Genomic DNA, 14,377 nt, shown 5'->3' on the forward strand with positions numbered 1-14,377 from the left:
GCAGTGCTGTAAATTGTGTCTTTTATCAGACATTATGTTCTTTTACATTTCAATGAACAATCCTGTATCTGACAAATAATAGCTGTTCCTCCTCACTGGGGACGAATAAACAAGAGTTTACACCTGTCAAGCGTTAATTCAAGTAAACCATCTCCAGGATTATTTTTGTTTTGATGGTCGTTCCCTCAATGTGTCGTAACCTGGTGCTCATTCACTCAATTTGTCGTAACGACACTCAAAAAACGACTGACACATTTCATTTTTCGGTTCACTGTATGTGGAGATAAACTGGTTTGTGGTTGTGCGGGGATCATTCTGGCCTCACATTGTAAGTACAAATACGCTGCAATCGAACCGAAATGAGCGAGGGTTAGAGAGACTTTCAAAACTTCAAGACGTCAAACATTCCAACCTTGCTATCGTTAGGTTTATTTGTCATTTGCACCTGCGCACGGATTTGCGTCTTGCGCGAACAACACGCAAGGACATCCAGTTTATACAAGGAATTCCAATAATATAAAATTTTTAGTGAATAGAACAGAAATTGCACTGTATCAGCAGGTCTTTGAATGAACTGGTTTCATTGAGTTCTCAGAAGAGAAAGGTATCATATCAAACGCAAATTTTAAAACGCTACATTTATCTGCAGTTTTTTTTAACTCGCCGTGTACATAAGGTAAATCAAACGAATGTACACTTACCTGCCCACTGTTTGGTTGGCGAGCTGTCGCATTCGATTGAATTGCTTCTTCATTTTACAATTTCCTGCGTTAACCTCGATAGCAAAAAGGAATCCGCATATCTCAGTAATGAGTGGTTATCGGAAGACAGCGAAATACTAAATAGTCCATGACTAGATCATTGTCATTGACTGTTGAGGCCGGATCCTAAACGCACACGGATTACACATATTCGACACATTTTATTCCCGGTTAGCTGGTTCGTTGCACAGGGATGCTGGACCAATTTCTCCTCCTGGCTAGAATGACAGCTCACGAACAGTTTATGCTACTCCTCAGTGCACGATGGGAAATGTAGTTATTTGAACCAACCTAGTCTTTTGAAACTAACAGGTATTTTCACTCAAAATAACACGATAGCTTATTTGATAATATCACTATAATGATTTGATTACATCACTATAATGACCTGACAACATATATAAGAGTGGTACCTGACAAAATCGCCGCAACTCTTAATTGCTGAAATAGCTACTATTGGATATGATATCGTAAAAATAATGTGAATACTACACATTTAAACCTGTAAGGCAGGTACAAATTTTAAAGATAATGTCCATTCGTGAAAGTGTATATAAACCATCAACTTTAGAATGTCCCCTAACCTACAGACATTAATATATCCACGGGTGATTGCGTCACCGCGTGGTAATAGGAGTGTAATGCATTTATTGGAATGCCTGGGAATGTAACCACTTTTGTGTAGAGAACGGTTCCATACTTATAGATTTTATGATGGTGTAATATAAATGTGAAGGCTGAAAGCAACATCATTTCAAAAACGTCATTCAAGGTTGAACATATTATGCGTTAATATTTTTGGCTGTACATAAGAAAAACATACATGGACTACATTAGCCGATGTAGTGTCATGAGGTATGAACATACAGAATTTCGGGTAATTCCAACGCCTTGCAGTCCCTCCGATCAATAGAAAACTTGGCTTCTTTTGAGTAGGACAAGCGTCGCTGGTGTAATGTTATCATGCAAGATTCCCATTCTTGCGACCCGGGTTCGATTCCCGGGCGGCACAATGGGCTTTTCAAATTCTTCATGACACTCCAGTACTCCGTGAGAGAGCGCAAATGAGGAAGACAGGGGTCCAAAAAGAACTGCGGGCAATAAGCACGAAAATTATGTGTAAAAAACCTGCTTTTAGTTAAATGAATTTTGATAATGACAGTTTTAAGAAGGGGTTTGTATTTATAGGCTATCGTCCACTTAAAACTCTTCAGTAAAACATTTTTTCTTTGTAAAAAAAGTTTTTTCCTTCTTTTGCAAAACCCTTGCTTGGGGCGTACAGCTTTGGATCTCAAACAGGAGAGCCAAGATATTCTATAAATTCTCCAGTTGATGTCTGTGCAGTCTGTGCTGGCAGCTACGTGTATATGTCTGTTCAAACTGCAAGGTCTCTCAGCTGATGTGACCCAAGGTGCCGAGTCAGCGACTCGTTCTGCAATGAGCCAAAAGTGCAACATCGCCCAGTGCCTATGTCTTTGCTGAAGTTCCAGTTCTCATCCATTTCTGTTACAAATGTGAATTGCCTCAGCACCTGTGCGATGCACTGTACTGACATTTTTCTCTCTCCTGTCTAAAATGGGCACGCTGCACCGACTGCGCGGAGTCTTGTTGCATGGCAACTTAGTTTGGGAAACGCCTCGCGGAAGGACAAGGAAAAAAAGTATTTGAAGTTATCGCTTCAGCGGCTTTATCTCTCTCAGTCTGTTAGTTAGATAGCAGGGAATGCGAATGCAAAATGAACCACGCGGAAATGAAATGGAAAAGCGACTTAAGTGTTGCCAGCGACCTTACGTTTCGTTGCAAGACCAAGAATGCCGAGTTTAATCAGTGCGGAGATTGTCAGTCTTGTCTCCTCTCAACCAAACTGTACGATTCGACGCTGTGGCTAAAGAGAGCAGATAATGCATCGAAGCGGAGGTTCCTAATTGGTCTACTCCTCCGATGCAACAACCTACAAATTCTCAAGAGTATGCAAAATGTTCTGCAGTTTACTCTTAGGAAGGATTTCATCTACGCACGGTGTCGTTCAAAACCAAACATACGTGAAGACAACATCTGTTCGAGCAGAGCACGCAATAATACTGACAAAGCATTCGATAATAACACGCAACATGGAATGGAAATATCGGAGACCTGGGATTGGTTTGGTGGAGGCCCTGACTGGACCAAGTCGTACTACCTTAGGGGAGTCCTGTCCATCTGTAACACTGAAATTCTGCACATGCTCGGGAATCTAGTTCGTGTTCTAATAGAGAGAGAGAAACGAAAATTTCTTCATCTTCACTGTGGTAGGATTTAGGCATAAGTACCTTAATTGCTTGATGAGAAGTTCTTGTGATTTCTTATACTTGATCTCTGACAATGCATTCGTATCCATTTAAACCAGTATTCATTTAATCATCTTAAAGAACTACATAACATGAGCTCAAGAGTTGTGTCCAGATAAAAGAAAATCTTTCTGTAACCTTGCTTTCCTTCCTGAGTAGTTTCAGAGGGCAATGAAGATGATGTCTTCTCTATCCCAGAATCCAAGTGCTCCTTTCACACTGATGAACACCCAGAGCTGGATCTGCTCATCCAGGCCAGCTCCATTTACGAGCCTGTCAGCCTGCCTTCAGAAGCCCAGCATGGCAGTCAAACAGTAGGTCCAGGCGAAGAGCACCCTTCCAACTCTCAACTATGTGAGTAACAGCAGGCCTGAGAATTCTCTGACCCACTATGAAATCAATATTTAAAATATGTCCTAACAACATGTCCTAAGCTTCAAAATATACCATAGCCTTAAAAATGTACCCTAATTTTTTAACATACCCTAACTTTATAATACACCCTGACTTTAAAAACCTGCTCAGGTTAAGCTGTAACTTGGCGCTGTAATTATTTTGTTTATTCATTTCCAGAAATCCGTAACTCTGCCTATGCCTTCTGAATAATTCCATTCCTCTGTATCCTGCTAAGCAGACAGCTGTCAATCCCAGCATGCATCTCGGGCTGGTTCTGTGATGAGGGAGGAGGAGAGCAAAGGCAGGGATACTTATTCAGACTCCTCCGAGGATCCAACCCTCATCGTGGTGCCCAGGTCTTCATGGTCTCTGTCAGGAGTCAGCTGCCACCGAGACTTCATTCGTATGCTCCCTGTTCACCTGGCCAAAAAGATTTTAGGTGGGAAAGAAGAAGTGTTGTCTTCCAGTTCATTTTACTGTTAATCTGTGGATAACTTAATTTAATTTCACTTCATTTCATTTCATGATCTGGATAAACAGAAAGTCTTTTTTAAGACCGCTTTAATGACTCAACAGAGAGCTTATTTTTTTACAGACACACTTCCTCAGATGCATTATTGCTTTACTGCAGCTGTTCAGCTGAAGAGTTAATTGTAGCTTTCAGCTTGGTTATGACTCAGTGGCATGTATACTGCCAGCCAACCCTCCCCCAATTGAACTCCTACTGTAGATCCATGGTGTTTGATGTGCTTTTCTTATCAGGCATAATAGAAAATATCACCAGAGATTCGCCTTTGAGTGTTCATTGATAGATTTGCCTTTGAGTATTCATTGATAGATTGATATAGTGATATTGAACTGGGCCTAGCAGTGTTGTCTGTTCTGGCTCACTACGGAAGGAGCAGCTAGTTAAACTGCTATCTATCTATCTATCTATCTATTGAATAGATAGCCATTGAATTCTTCTATTTCTTTTTTTTTTTTCACGTTCAGACTCTGCTAACTCTGAAGACGTCTGTGTATTTTGTCACATGACAAATCATGAGTATACCTTTAATTTATGACAATTCTGTTTTTGACACAGTCTGTTTTACTGAGGTGGCTGCCAGTTCAGGACGTTTTATCTCAGTCTCACATTCTGTTGTGACATCAGAAAGGTAACCATGGCGCCAATAGAACTGGACTCTGGAAAAGAACACTGAACGTGTGGACCTTGGCTTCATTATTGGCCTTTAACTAGATTATTTTTCACTGAAAGGATGGTTGCTGGGGCCATGCTTATGGACAAGAACATTTTTTTTTTCTTAAGACCTCGTTGCATGATGTTTTACAGGCCTTCTGGACAGGGCTAGTTTGCACAGCTGCCAGCATGTGTCTCAACACTGGTGTTATCTGACCGCAGAGATCTTGAGAGAGACTGAGGTGAAAAAGATGGTTGAAAATCAAACAATGGCACTGCAGGTACATGAGTATGTAACATTCTGCTGCACTTGTGCAGATTGCTCCCAGGAGAGCTCCTGTCTTTAATCATAGCTCATTTCCTAATGCTTTTAAGGAACAGCATGCTGATGTCAAGTATTCTTTCAAACTGCGCTGTTTCTGTTTGGTATCCTAGATTTTGATTTAGATTTTGATATACATATTGTAATATGACCTCACTGGTGTCTTTGTTTTCAGGGTAACCCACACTGCAGGGTCAGCCCTGTGTATGCCAAAATCCGTGAGGTCCTAGTGCCCATCAGAGAAGAGGAGAGACACATTCACCTCCCTGAAAATTATTTCTCCAAACACAGGAAGGTAAAGAAATCACAGTCCATTCTCTTTTGGCTCTTTACGTAAAAGCATGTGCATCCTGCTTTTCCCAGCTGAATGGAGAAATTGGATTCAGTTCAGTGAACTTAATAGAGTAAACAAGAGCTGGTTCGGTTAAAGTTAACAGAGTTTACCAGAGTTGGTTCATTTGAATTGAATGGAGCTAACCTCAGCTGATTCGTTTGACTTTGTTGAGAAGTTCAGTGTCTCATCCCCTAGGAGAGAGGCTTTGAGTCTGTCTACATGGGAGTCAAAACCAGACCTGTGCAAATGGAGGAGAGGAATGTTTACTGTGGAGTGTACAATGTCTTGGTGCTACAGGAAAGGTGAACATCTCCATCATTCAGTATCTCCACAGTACATGATGTGACACACTGGGCCATGACAAGCAATCACTGGTTTTACATGTCATCTTTAGATGTTAGATTAATCTATAGCCTCGCTTTTTCATGGTATATTTAATCGTTGTCAGAAGTAGGAAATCTCAGACAATAACAGAGAACATACAGCCACGGTTCAGTCATACCTTAGCTTGTGATGGTTAAACTGTTTGAAACACAGGCCACTGTTTCGATTTGAACGGGATTACCCAAACTGCACCTGTGTATTACTGTTCCCTCTCAGGGAGGATCCAACAAGGGTCACCCATTACGGAGGAGGGCAGATTGTGGCACTTGGCTCTAAAGACCGTACAGTGCGGCTCCTGGACATTGTGACGCTGAAGGAAGTACCCCTGATCATCCAGGGACATGCTGGCAGTATCCGCGCTGTGCTGATCTGTGAGGAGCGGGGCCTCGTTATCAGTGCCAGTTATGACCTCAGCATCAGGTCAGCAACCACACTGCAGTGTCTGAGACAGGGCAAGACTTAGAGTTAGATTAACAGTCACACAGAACAGTTTTAGCCATGTTTTTTTTTTTTTTTTAATAACAGTCACACAGCGTAGTGTATGAGACAGGAGAAGACTAAGAGTTAACAGTCACACATCACAGTTTTAGCTTTGTCCAGTTTTATTTTAATGATGTGTTTTCACATGAAAATGGCATCTTTAGTTTGCATTCACATTGTCATCTGTAGATTTTACAGCTAATACAAAGAAAGCAGCCATGCAGCCATGCCTGTTCTGTGACTACTGTGTAAATACATGTTTTACAGCAGTGAGGATAACAAGAGATCTTATAATAATGCACTGTCCTGCTCTCAACATAAACTGAAATTCTAAATCTTATTTCTAATCGTTGTGAGTATGAAATTAGATTTGCCTTGTGGGTTTTTGTTGTTTCCAGTCAAATCACCCCTGTATATGAAATACACCCCAGGTAGATGAGTTTAATATGTGGAGCGTGTGGTTGAAAATAAAAGTGATTTTCAAACTGTGGCCAGCAAAGCAGACACAAAAGTGCTTTTAGAGCACATATATATGCAAGATTAAACCAGATGTGCTGTTTGTCTTTTTTATACAAAAAATGATGGTTACTTAAGAGTGAAGGATGTTGGTGATTCTCACTCTGAATGAAAGTATTTCACTTCTCTCAAAGGAGCAAATCTGGACTGGTTTATTCATTAGCATAGACATTTCACCTGGTCCCATAAAACAACAGCACACAAATGAATATCAGTCATGTTGCAGGCAGTTCTCCTTAGTGAAATGTTTTCAAAACTTTGTGTGAGGTGTTGGAACCTGAGGACAGGGACCTGTACTATGCTGTTCCGCGGACACCAGGGAACCATCAACTGCCTGGATCTCCATGGTGACCAACTGGTTTCTGGGGCAAAAGACTGCAAAGTCAAAGGTAGGAGGTAGGAGTGTCACACACAGATCCGAAGCCTTGTGGGTTTGTGCCAGTGTGGATATATCTCTGTGTTTTTATCATGGCAGTTTGGAACCTGCTCACAGGACAGTGTCACGAGCATCTGCGGTTTAAGCACCATAATCCTGTCACGTGTGTGAAGATTGACAAGGCCCTGGTGTTGAGCAGCTGCGAGGGAGGAATGATTAAGATGTGGGGTATGGAGACAGCTTCTCTCCTTAAGGTAAGACACTTATGGATATTTTAACATACCATTGTGATATGGTAATTCTTTAGGGCGGCTTTGAAAAGGGATTGCAGGAAGTTTAATACTCCAAATGCTTTGAGCACAACCTAAAAACCATATGAGTGATTTTTAACTAAGCTGGCACAGAGAGATTTGTTGATGTTAAATGATTTTCCTACACGATTTGCAGATTTTGTGCAGATGCTTGAATTAATTCATTACCTTTACCTGTTTTGTAATTGAAGACAATGTAAGTGTGTTAAGAGCGTGGTCCTCTCTCTGATGAAACCCTGGTTGTGTGTAGATGATAACTGGGCACCAGGGCTCTGTGCGCTGTCTGTTTTTTGACCAGTGGCACATTCTGTCCGGCGGCTCTGACGGACAGGTCATGGCTTGGAGCACCAACTGTGACTTTAGGAAGTCTCTGATGACATACCGCCACCCAAAGTAAGACCTGAATGTAGTGATATAGTCAAAGGACACCCTAAAGAGCTTTTTTCACCCATTTATTTTGAAATCTGAGGATTTAGAATAGTCTCTAATCATGTAATTTATAATGTATACAGAGTTAAGAATAAGTATTTTGTGAGAATATTTTATTAATCACATTTTTCATGGTTGTCCTGTAGGGAGGTGCACACACTGTCCTTCATCTTCCTGCGAGTTATCACAGGCTGCCTGGATGGAAAAATACGGATCTTTAACTTCCTCACAGGAGACTGTCTGAGAATAATTAAGGCCAGTACCCATCAAAGCCCTGTGCTGTCCATACACACACATCACAACAAGTGAGTAAACACATCTTCCCAGCCTCTGTAGATCTAGTAACATTAATGACACATGTAGAGTCTGAATGTTGCGTTTCTTGTTTTCAGGTGCTTGAAACAATAAATAAAATCTGTGCACCTCTACAGCAGTTTGAGAACCTCATTACTTCAAAATAATAACCAGAGACATTTTACCTTTGCTTTCGTGATATCATAAACTTGGAAATAGATCTAAACTTGTCATACTGGTTCAGAGCATCAGGGTCAGTCCTGTTGTCGTGACACAGCTGGTTATGACAAAATATCATATCATTCCTGTGTCTCACACACGGTGTTTTATTCCCACACACATGCTGTGATGAATCACAGTGGAAGTGTTTTCATCTGTAACACAATGACTAGCCTCACTCATCTCGACTGAGAAGACTGTTAAACGACGGGGAGACCATTGGTATTGTGGTGTCCCAAATTAGAAGTAAAAGGGGAATATGAAAATGTAGTTATCATGGTTATTTTCTTTCTTACACTGCTCGTCTCTGCTTCTCTCCATCATTTCATTCCATATTCAGCATTGTTGTAAACACTCGGGGCAGCGTGCTGATCTTCCAGTTTGCTAAAGTGCGCTGGGACTATTCTGCCTCTGCGGAACGGGAATTCTTTGATTTTCGTGATCTGGATTCACCCAAATGCATGGCCTGGAAGCTTCCGCATGCCGTTGCCCAGACAGAGCGTAAGACACACCCCCAAAAGGTCTACCACCCAGGGAGAATGCCAGGCAAACCAGCACTCTCCAAACAGGGGAGAAGCCAGTCTGCACCAAGCATGCGCCGCACACAGGGTACATCTCACATCCTGCACCACAGTCTCTCACAAACACATCTCACATCACAAACACATCTCACATCACAAACACATCTCACATCACAAACACATCTCGCATCACAAACACATCTCACAACCCACACCACAGTCTCTCACAAACTCAAGTCTTCTCTGACCAGACATTTGGCCTATGTTAATTTCAGTGTTAACTTCTGTTTGAGTACAGTGTAACTCCTGTGTTGGTGTGTATTTCTGTTTGATTTCAGTTTAACTCCTGTGTTGTTGTGTATTTCTGTTTGAGTGCAGTGTAACTCCTGTGTTGGTGTGTATAGACGGTCCCCAACTTGGATAGTCCAACTTATGATTGTTCGACTTTACAATGGTGCAAAAGTGATGCACATTCAGTAGAAACCATACCTCTAATTTTGGGTTTTAATCTTTTCCTGGGCTAGCAATATGCAGTACAATACTCTCTTGTGATGCTGGGCAGCAGCAGCGAGCTGCAGCTCCCCGTCAGCCACACAATCACGAGGGTAAACAACTGATACTCTACATCTATAAGTCTCAACTCCAGTCATGAGGGCCCACTGTCCTGCACGTCTTTGTTTTAACTCATCATTGTGTGGGACTGACACACCTGATTCCACTGATCAATTAATTATCAAGCCCTTGATTAGCTCAATTAACTGTGATAATGAGTTAAAACAAAGTTGTGCTGGACAGGGGGCCCTCAGGACTGGAGTTGAGAATCATTGCTCTACACTGTTGCTAGCATTTCTGAGCATGTTTAAGGTAGGCTATCGCATGATGCATTCTCCTCCTAACAGATGAGGAAATTTAAGTGTGTGTCACTTTTGGTTCCTGTCATTGCACATATAAGGCTGATGGCTGATGCTGCAATGTGAAACTGCACCTGTGCTTAACTGCCGCAATACATAGCTGGCCAGACAAACAACTGCTAGCATAATAACAGTGGCAAGATGACCGTATTTCTTTCCTTTCAAGTTTTGGTGGCGTTATGGCTTTCTTAAGGTCTCTTGGCTGTTGCTGCAGTGTTAATAGTAATGAATGAGATGCAGTTTAACCAATGTTTTAACCAATGTTTATCGTGACGTAACCCCATTATAAGTTGAGGAGCACCTGTATTTCTGTTTGAGTACAATGTAACCCACACAGTAATTACACTGTACTTAAATAAGCTCCTTTATGACCGTTGGGAGGGAGACAGCACATAAATTGTGTAAAAAGTAACCATTGTAGTGTTAGAGACCCATTCAGCTCCTTTATGAAACTACTCTCTATGCAGAGAGAAATACTGAAGAAGTAACTGCTCTCTGGTTTGTCACATTCTTTTCTGAACACATCTCTTCCAGTGGTCCGGCAGGCACCTGTGAGGCCAGCCACATTTGAGGGTCACTGCAGTGCCAGAAAGTACATGGACCTTCAGCGCAAGGTGTTTGCTAAACTACCTTCCTCCTCCTCTCCTGCAAGACCAGCAGATGGCCTGGGTCATACCCCAACCAGCTCAGGTAGCGTTCACCTGAGGAAGTTTTTTCCGGCCAATGTTCCTGGCAAACAACCTCACTGGGGATTTCAAAACCAAATTCTACAAAACTACTTTGTCACACTTTGTTCTGTAAAACAAAAACAACAATAATGATGACAGTTATTGATCAAAACGTGACCTCTCATCAGTCACTGGGTAGTGAGATGTTATGTGTCACTGGGTAGTGAGATGTTATGTGTCATTTCTGAGTCCTGTGTTATTTCACCCTGTGACAGGGCGAGAGCAGTTGGTGATGACCCGCAGTGAGAGGGCGGTGCGGGACAAGGTGAGGAAGAGGGGTCCTCACCATTCTCTCACCCCTGACCACGTCTTCCTGAAGGTCAGCAGCTCTCAGCACGTTTGGTGCTCGAACCAGGCCGGAGCCAACATGGAGCTTAATGCTCGTGTACGTGATGCCTGGGGTCCCCTGGGCAACAAGCCCAGCACAGACCTCCAGCTCAGGGCATCTCCTGCCCCGCCCAAGGCCCAGAGACGACCACAGACGCAGACACACGTGCTATTCACATACTCCCCTTACAAAGGCACAGCTGAAATGTACTCGCCTTTGAGTTCCTTTGCTACAGACCAGAACACTCAGACTTGGTCGAAAAGGTCCTCCCCGGATTTGGGTCGGCCCCAGACAGTTCTGGGATTTGCTGAGCATCGATCTAGGCCGCAGTCCGACAGGAAACGACCAAAGAGCTCCAGCAGTGTGAGGCCGGGCATGCGTAAGGTGGGGTTCTTCACAACCACTGCTGCAGAGAACATCCGGTCCCCACAACGCATGTTTATGATGGGTTTGTGTAAGCACCATGGCCATCATGTCGAGTTTGAGATCCCCAGCAAGTCTAGTGCCCCACATAACCCCTGGACCCTTTTCGCGAGCACAGTGCTTTCCAGCTGCGAACAGACACACAGCTGGAGGAGTACATAAGGGATCTGACCAAGTGCCACCAACAGATGTCAGAGTGCGGTGACAACCAGGAGAAACGATGGGAGACAATGTGGAAGATGAGGCTCAGAGGTGTACCCATCACCGAATTCACCAGAAAAGACCAGGTCTATGCCCCTGAACTGGGACTGGACACCTACATCTAACGCTCTATAAGAAGATGGCAGTCTCATTCTTAATTTAGTGTGTTTTGTCATTCTCATTATTAATTTGGTGTGTTTTTAGCAAATGAAAAGAATAAAATTCTATGTTCTTAATTTGGCTTTGTCAACAGATTATTGAACTGGTCCATGTATATGCACTAGAAATCCTCTATAGAAGATGAATTTATTGGTCTGAGACCACACCATAATAATATCCGACCTTGTAATGGCAGTGGTTGTAGTTACCCTCGTGATCGCGTAGCTGACAGGGAGCTGCGGCTCACTGCCACTCCCCAGAATCACAAGAGAGTATAGTGCCGCATATGGCTAGCCTGGGAAAAGTACGGTTTGAAGTACGGTTTCTACTGAGTGTATATCACTTTTGTACCATTGTAAAGTCAAAAAATTGTAAGTTGGACCTTGCACTTTTGCATGTCTTCAGACATACATCCTACAAAGTAATAATAATAATAATAATATTTATTTAGAGCCCAATATCACTATTTATAGTCTCAAAGGGCTTTGCATGTCTATAACAAAGTCAAATCAAAATTATATCATGCATAAGTTCGAGAAAATAGATAAGTCTTTAGTTTTGTTTTAAAGGTATTGAGAGAGTTTGCCTCTCTAACTTCTTTAGGTAAACCATTCCAGAGGAAGGGAGAGCGGTAGGAAAAGGCTCGGTTGCCAACGGACTTCTTTTTAACTCTTGGAATAACTAATAATCCAGAATCTTGAGAGCGCAGGGTGCGAGGTGGGTTATAGGGTGTAATTAAGTCAGACAGGTGGGAAGGCACAAGCCCATGTAAAATTTTATATGTTAATAAGAGGACCTTAAAATCTGCCCTTGCATGAATTGGGAGCCAATGAAGAGAAGCCAGGACAGGGCTAATGTGATCAAACTTCTTCGTTCTGGTCAGAATTCTAGCAGCAGCATTCTGGACCAGCTGAAGACTATTGGTACTAGAGGCAGGCAGGCCAGAGTAAAGAACATTGCAGTAATCGAGGCGGGATGTGACGAATGCGTGAACAATGGTTTCTGCATCAACCATACTTAGAAAAGGCCTAATTTTAGCAATGTTACGGAGGTGATAAAAGGCAGTTTTGGTTGTGTTCTTGATATGAGTGACTAGCGAGAGACTAGAGTCAAAAATCACACCAACGTTTTTAACTGAAGAGTTTTGAGAGATGATGCAGTTGTCAAAAGTTAGGGTAAGATCACTAAAAAGATGCTTATGCGTAGGGGGACAAATGACCAGCATTTCAGTCTTGCCTGCGTTAAGCCTCAGGAAATTTGAAGACATCCAACACTTAATAGCACAAAGACGTGCCTCAAGGTTCGCCAATTCAGAGCAGTCATTGTGCTGGATAGGTAAGAAAATCTGAGTATCATCAGCATAACAATGGAAGTTAATGTTGTAACTACAAATAATGTCAATCAAAGGGAGCATGTAAATAGAGAATAGAAGAGGGCCAAGGACTGATCCCTGAGGAACACCATAGTTAAGCTTACGGTATTCAGAGGTCACATTATTATAGTGGACACACTGCCTTCTCTCAGAGAGATAAGATTTAAATCAAGAGAGCGCCAGGCCACGAATGCCAATTTGGTTTTCCAGGCGCTTTAACAATATAGTGTGATCGACCGTGTCAAATGCTGCACTCAGATCAAGCAGAATAAGAACAGAAGTAGCACCAGCATCCATGGCTTATAAAAGATCGTTAGTTACTCTAGTAAGCGTGGTTTTCAGTAGAGTAAAAACACCTGAAGCCTGACTGAAATATTTCAAACAGACTGTTAGAGGACATATGGGCTATCAGATGAGCAGCTACAATTTTTTCAAGTATTTTAGAAAGAAACAGGAGATTACAGATCGGCCTATAATTATTTAAGGCTTCAGGGTCATGGTTTGTTTTTTTTAAGTAAAGGCTTGATCACGGCTGTTTTAAAACAGGAGGGTACAATACCAGATTTAAGTAACATATTTAGAGTGTTTAAGATTGTTGGGCCAAGAACTGAGAAAAGCTCCATGTAAAGTTTAGCAGGTAGAGGATCAAGGAGGCAAGAAGCTGGTTTAGCAGAGTGCACCAATTTGGACACCACGTCTAGAGAGATAGGGTTAAATTGAGTTAAAGGGTGCACATCCTGATTAATCTTAGGCGCAGTTACAGAGAGCATGCAGGCAGTCTGATTTGATAAATTAATTTGAATATTACAACGAATTAAGTCTATTTTTTGCGAGAAAAATTCAATAAATTCGTTTGCGGTAAAAGGGCTAAATTGAGGGGGAGTGATTCTGGGTAAGTTTAGATATTGTATCAAAAAGGAACCTGGGGTTATTTTTGTTAACATTAATTATTTTCGAGTAATATGCGGATTTGGCTGTGTAGAGAGTGTGTTTATAATCTATCAGGCTGTCGTGCCATGCAAGGCGAAAAACCTCTAGTTTGGTTGCCCGCCAGTTTCGTTCCAATTTCCTACACACCTGCTTCAGCGCTCGGGTTTCATTATTAAACCAAGGTGTTAAGTGTTTACGTCTATTTTTTATAGTTAATGGTGCTACCATATCTAGTACATTACAAAGGGTAGAATTTATGCTGTCCGTCAAGTCGTTCAAAGATCTTTGCTGATCATTGAAAGAGTTGAGAGCAGTAGGAAGCAGATCAGCGAGCACAGCAGTGGTGGAAGCATTAACGCGACGGCAGCTACGAACCGCGGTAGAGACAGTTGGCGTCAACGGAAGAGTTACTTGGAAAGTAATAAGAAAATGGTCTGAGAGGGCAGCGGAGTAAGGAGAGACGACAACGTGAGGG

The 14,377-nt window shown here is 42.2% G+C and overlaps 1 protein-coding gene and 1 non-coding gene across 2 annotated transcripts; both read left to right on the plus strand.

The window, feature by feature from the left end:
* Positions 1-1,702: 1,702 nt before the first annotated feature.
* trnag-ccc (transfer RNA glycine (anticodon CCC)) lies at positions 1,703-1,773 on the plus strand. The gene has a single exon. It is a non-coding gene; the product is annotated as a tRNA-Gly (tRNA).
* Positions 1,774-2,511: 738 nt separating this feature from the next.
* fbxw10 (F-box and WD repeat domain containing 10) lies at positions 2,512-11,566 on the plus strand. The gene is made up of 15 exons (XM_030774845.1): positions 2,512-3,049; positions 3,248-3,442; positions 3,723-3,923; positions 4,818-4,945; positions 5,162-5,281; positions 5,516-5,622; positions 5,921-6,124; positions 6,968-7,089; positions 7,176-7,330; positions 7,638-7,780; positions 7,963-8,121; positions 8,670-8,830; positions 10,296-10,451; positions 10,705-11,250; positions 11,334-11,566. Exons 1-15 carry the CDS (start codon positions 2,512-2,514, stop codon positions 11,564-11,566), a joined length of 3,168 nt encoding a protein of 1,055 aa, XP_030630705.1.
* Positions 11,567-14,377: the final 2,811 nt, after the last annotated feature.

This window comes from Chanos chanos, chromosome 5, assembly GCF_902362185.1.
Source record: "Chanos chanos chromosome 5, fChaCha1.1, whole genome shotgun sequence".
In the NCBI taxonomy this organism is placed as follows: Eukaryota; Metazoa; Chordata; class Actinopteri; order Gonorynchiformes; family Chanidae; genus Chanos; species Chanos chanos.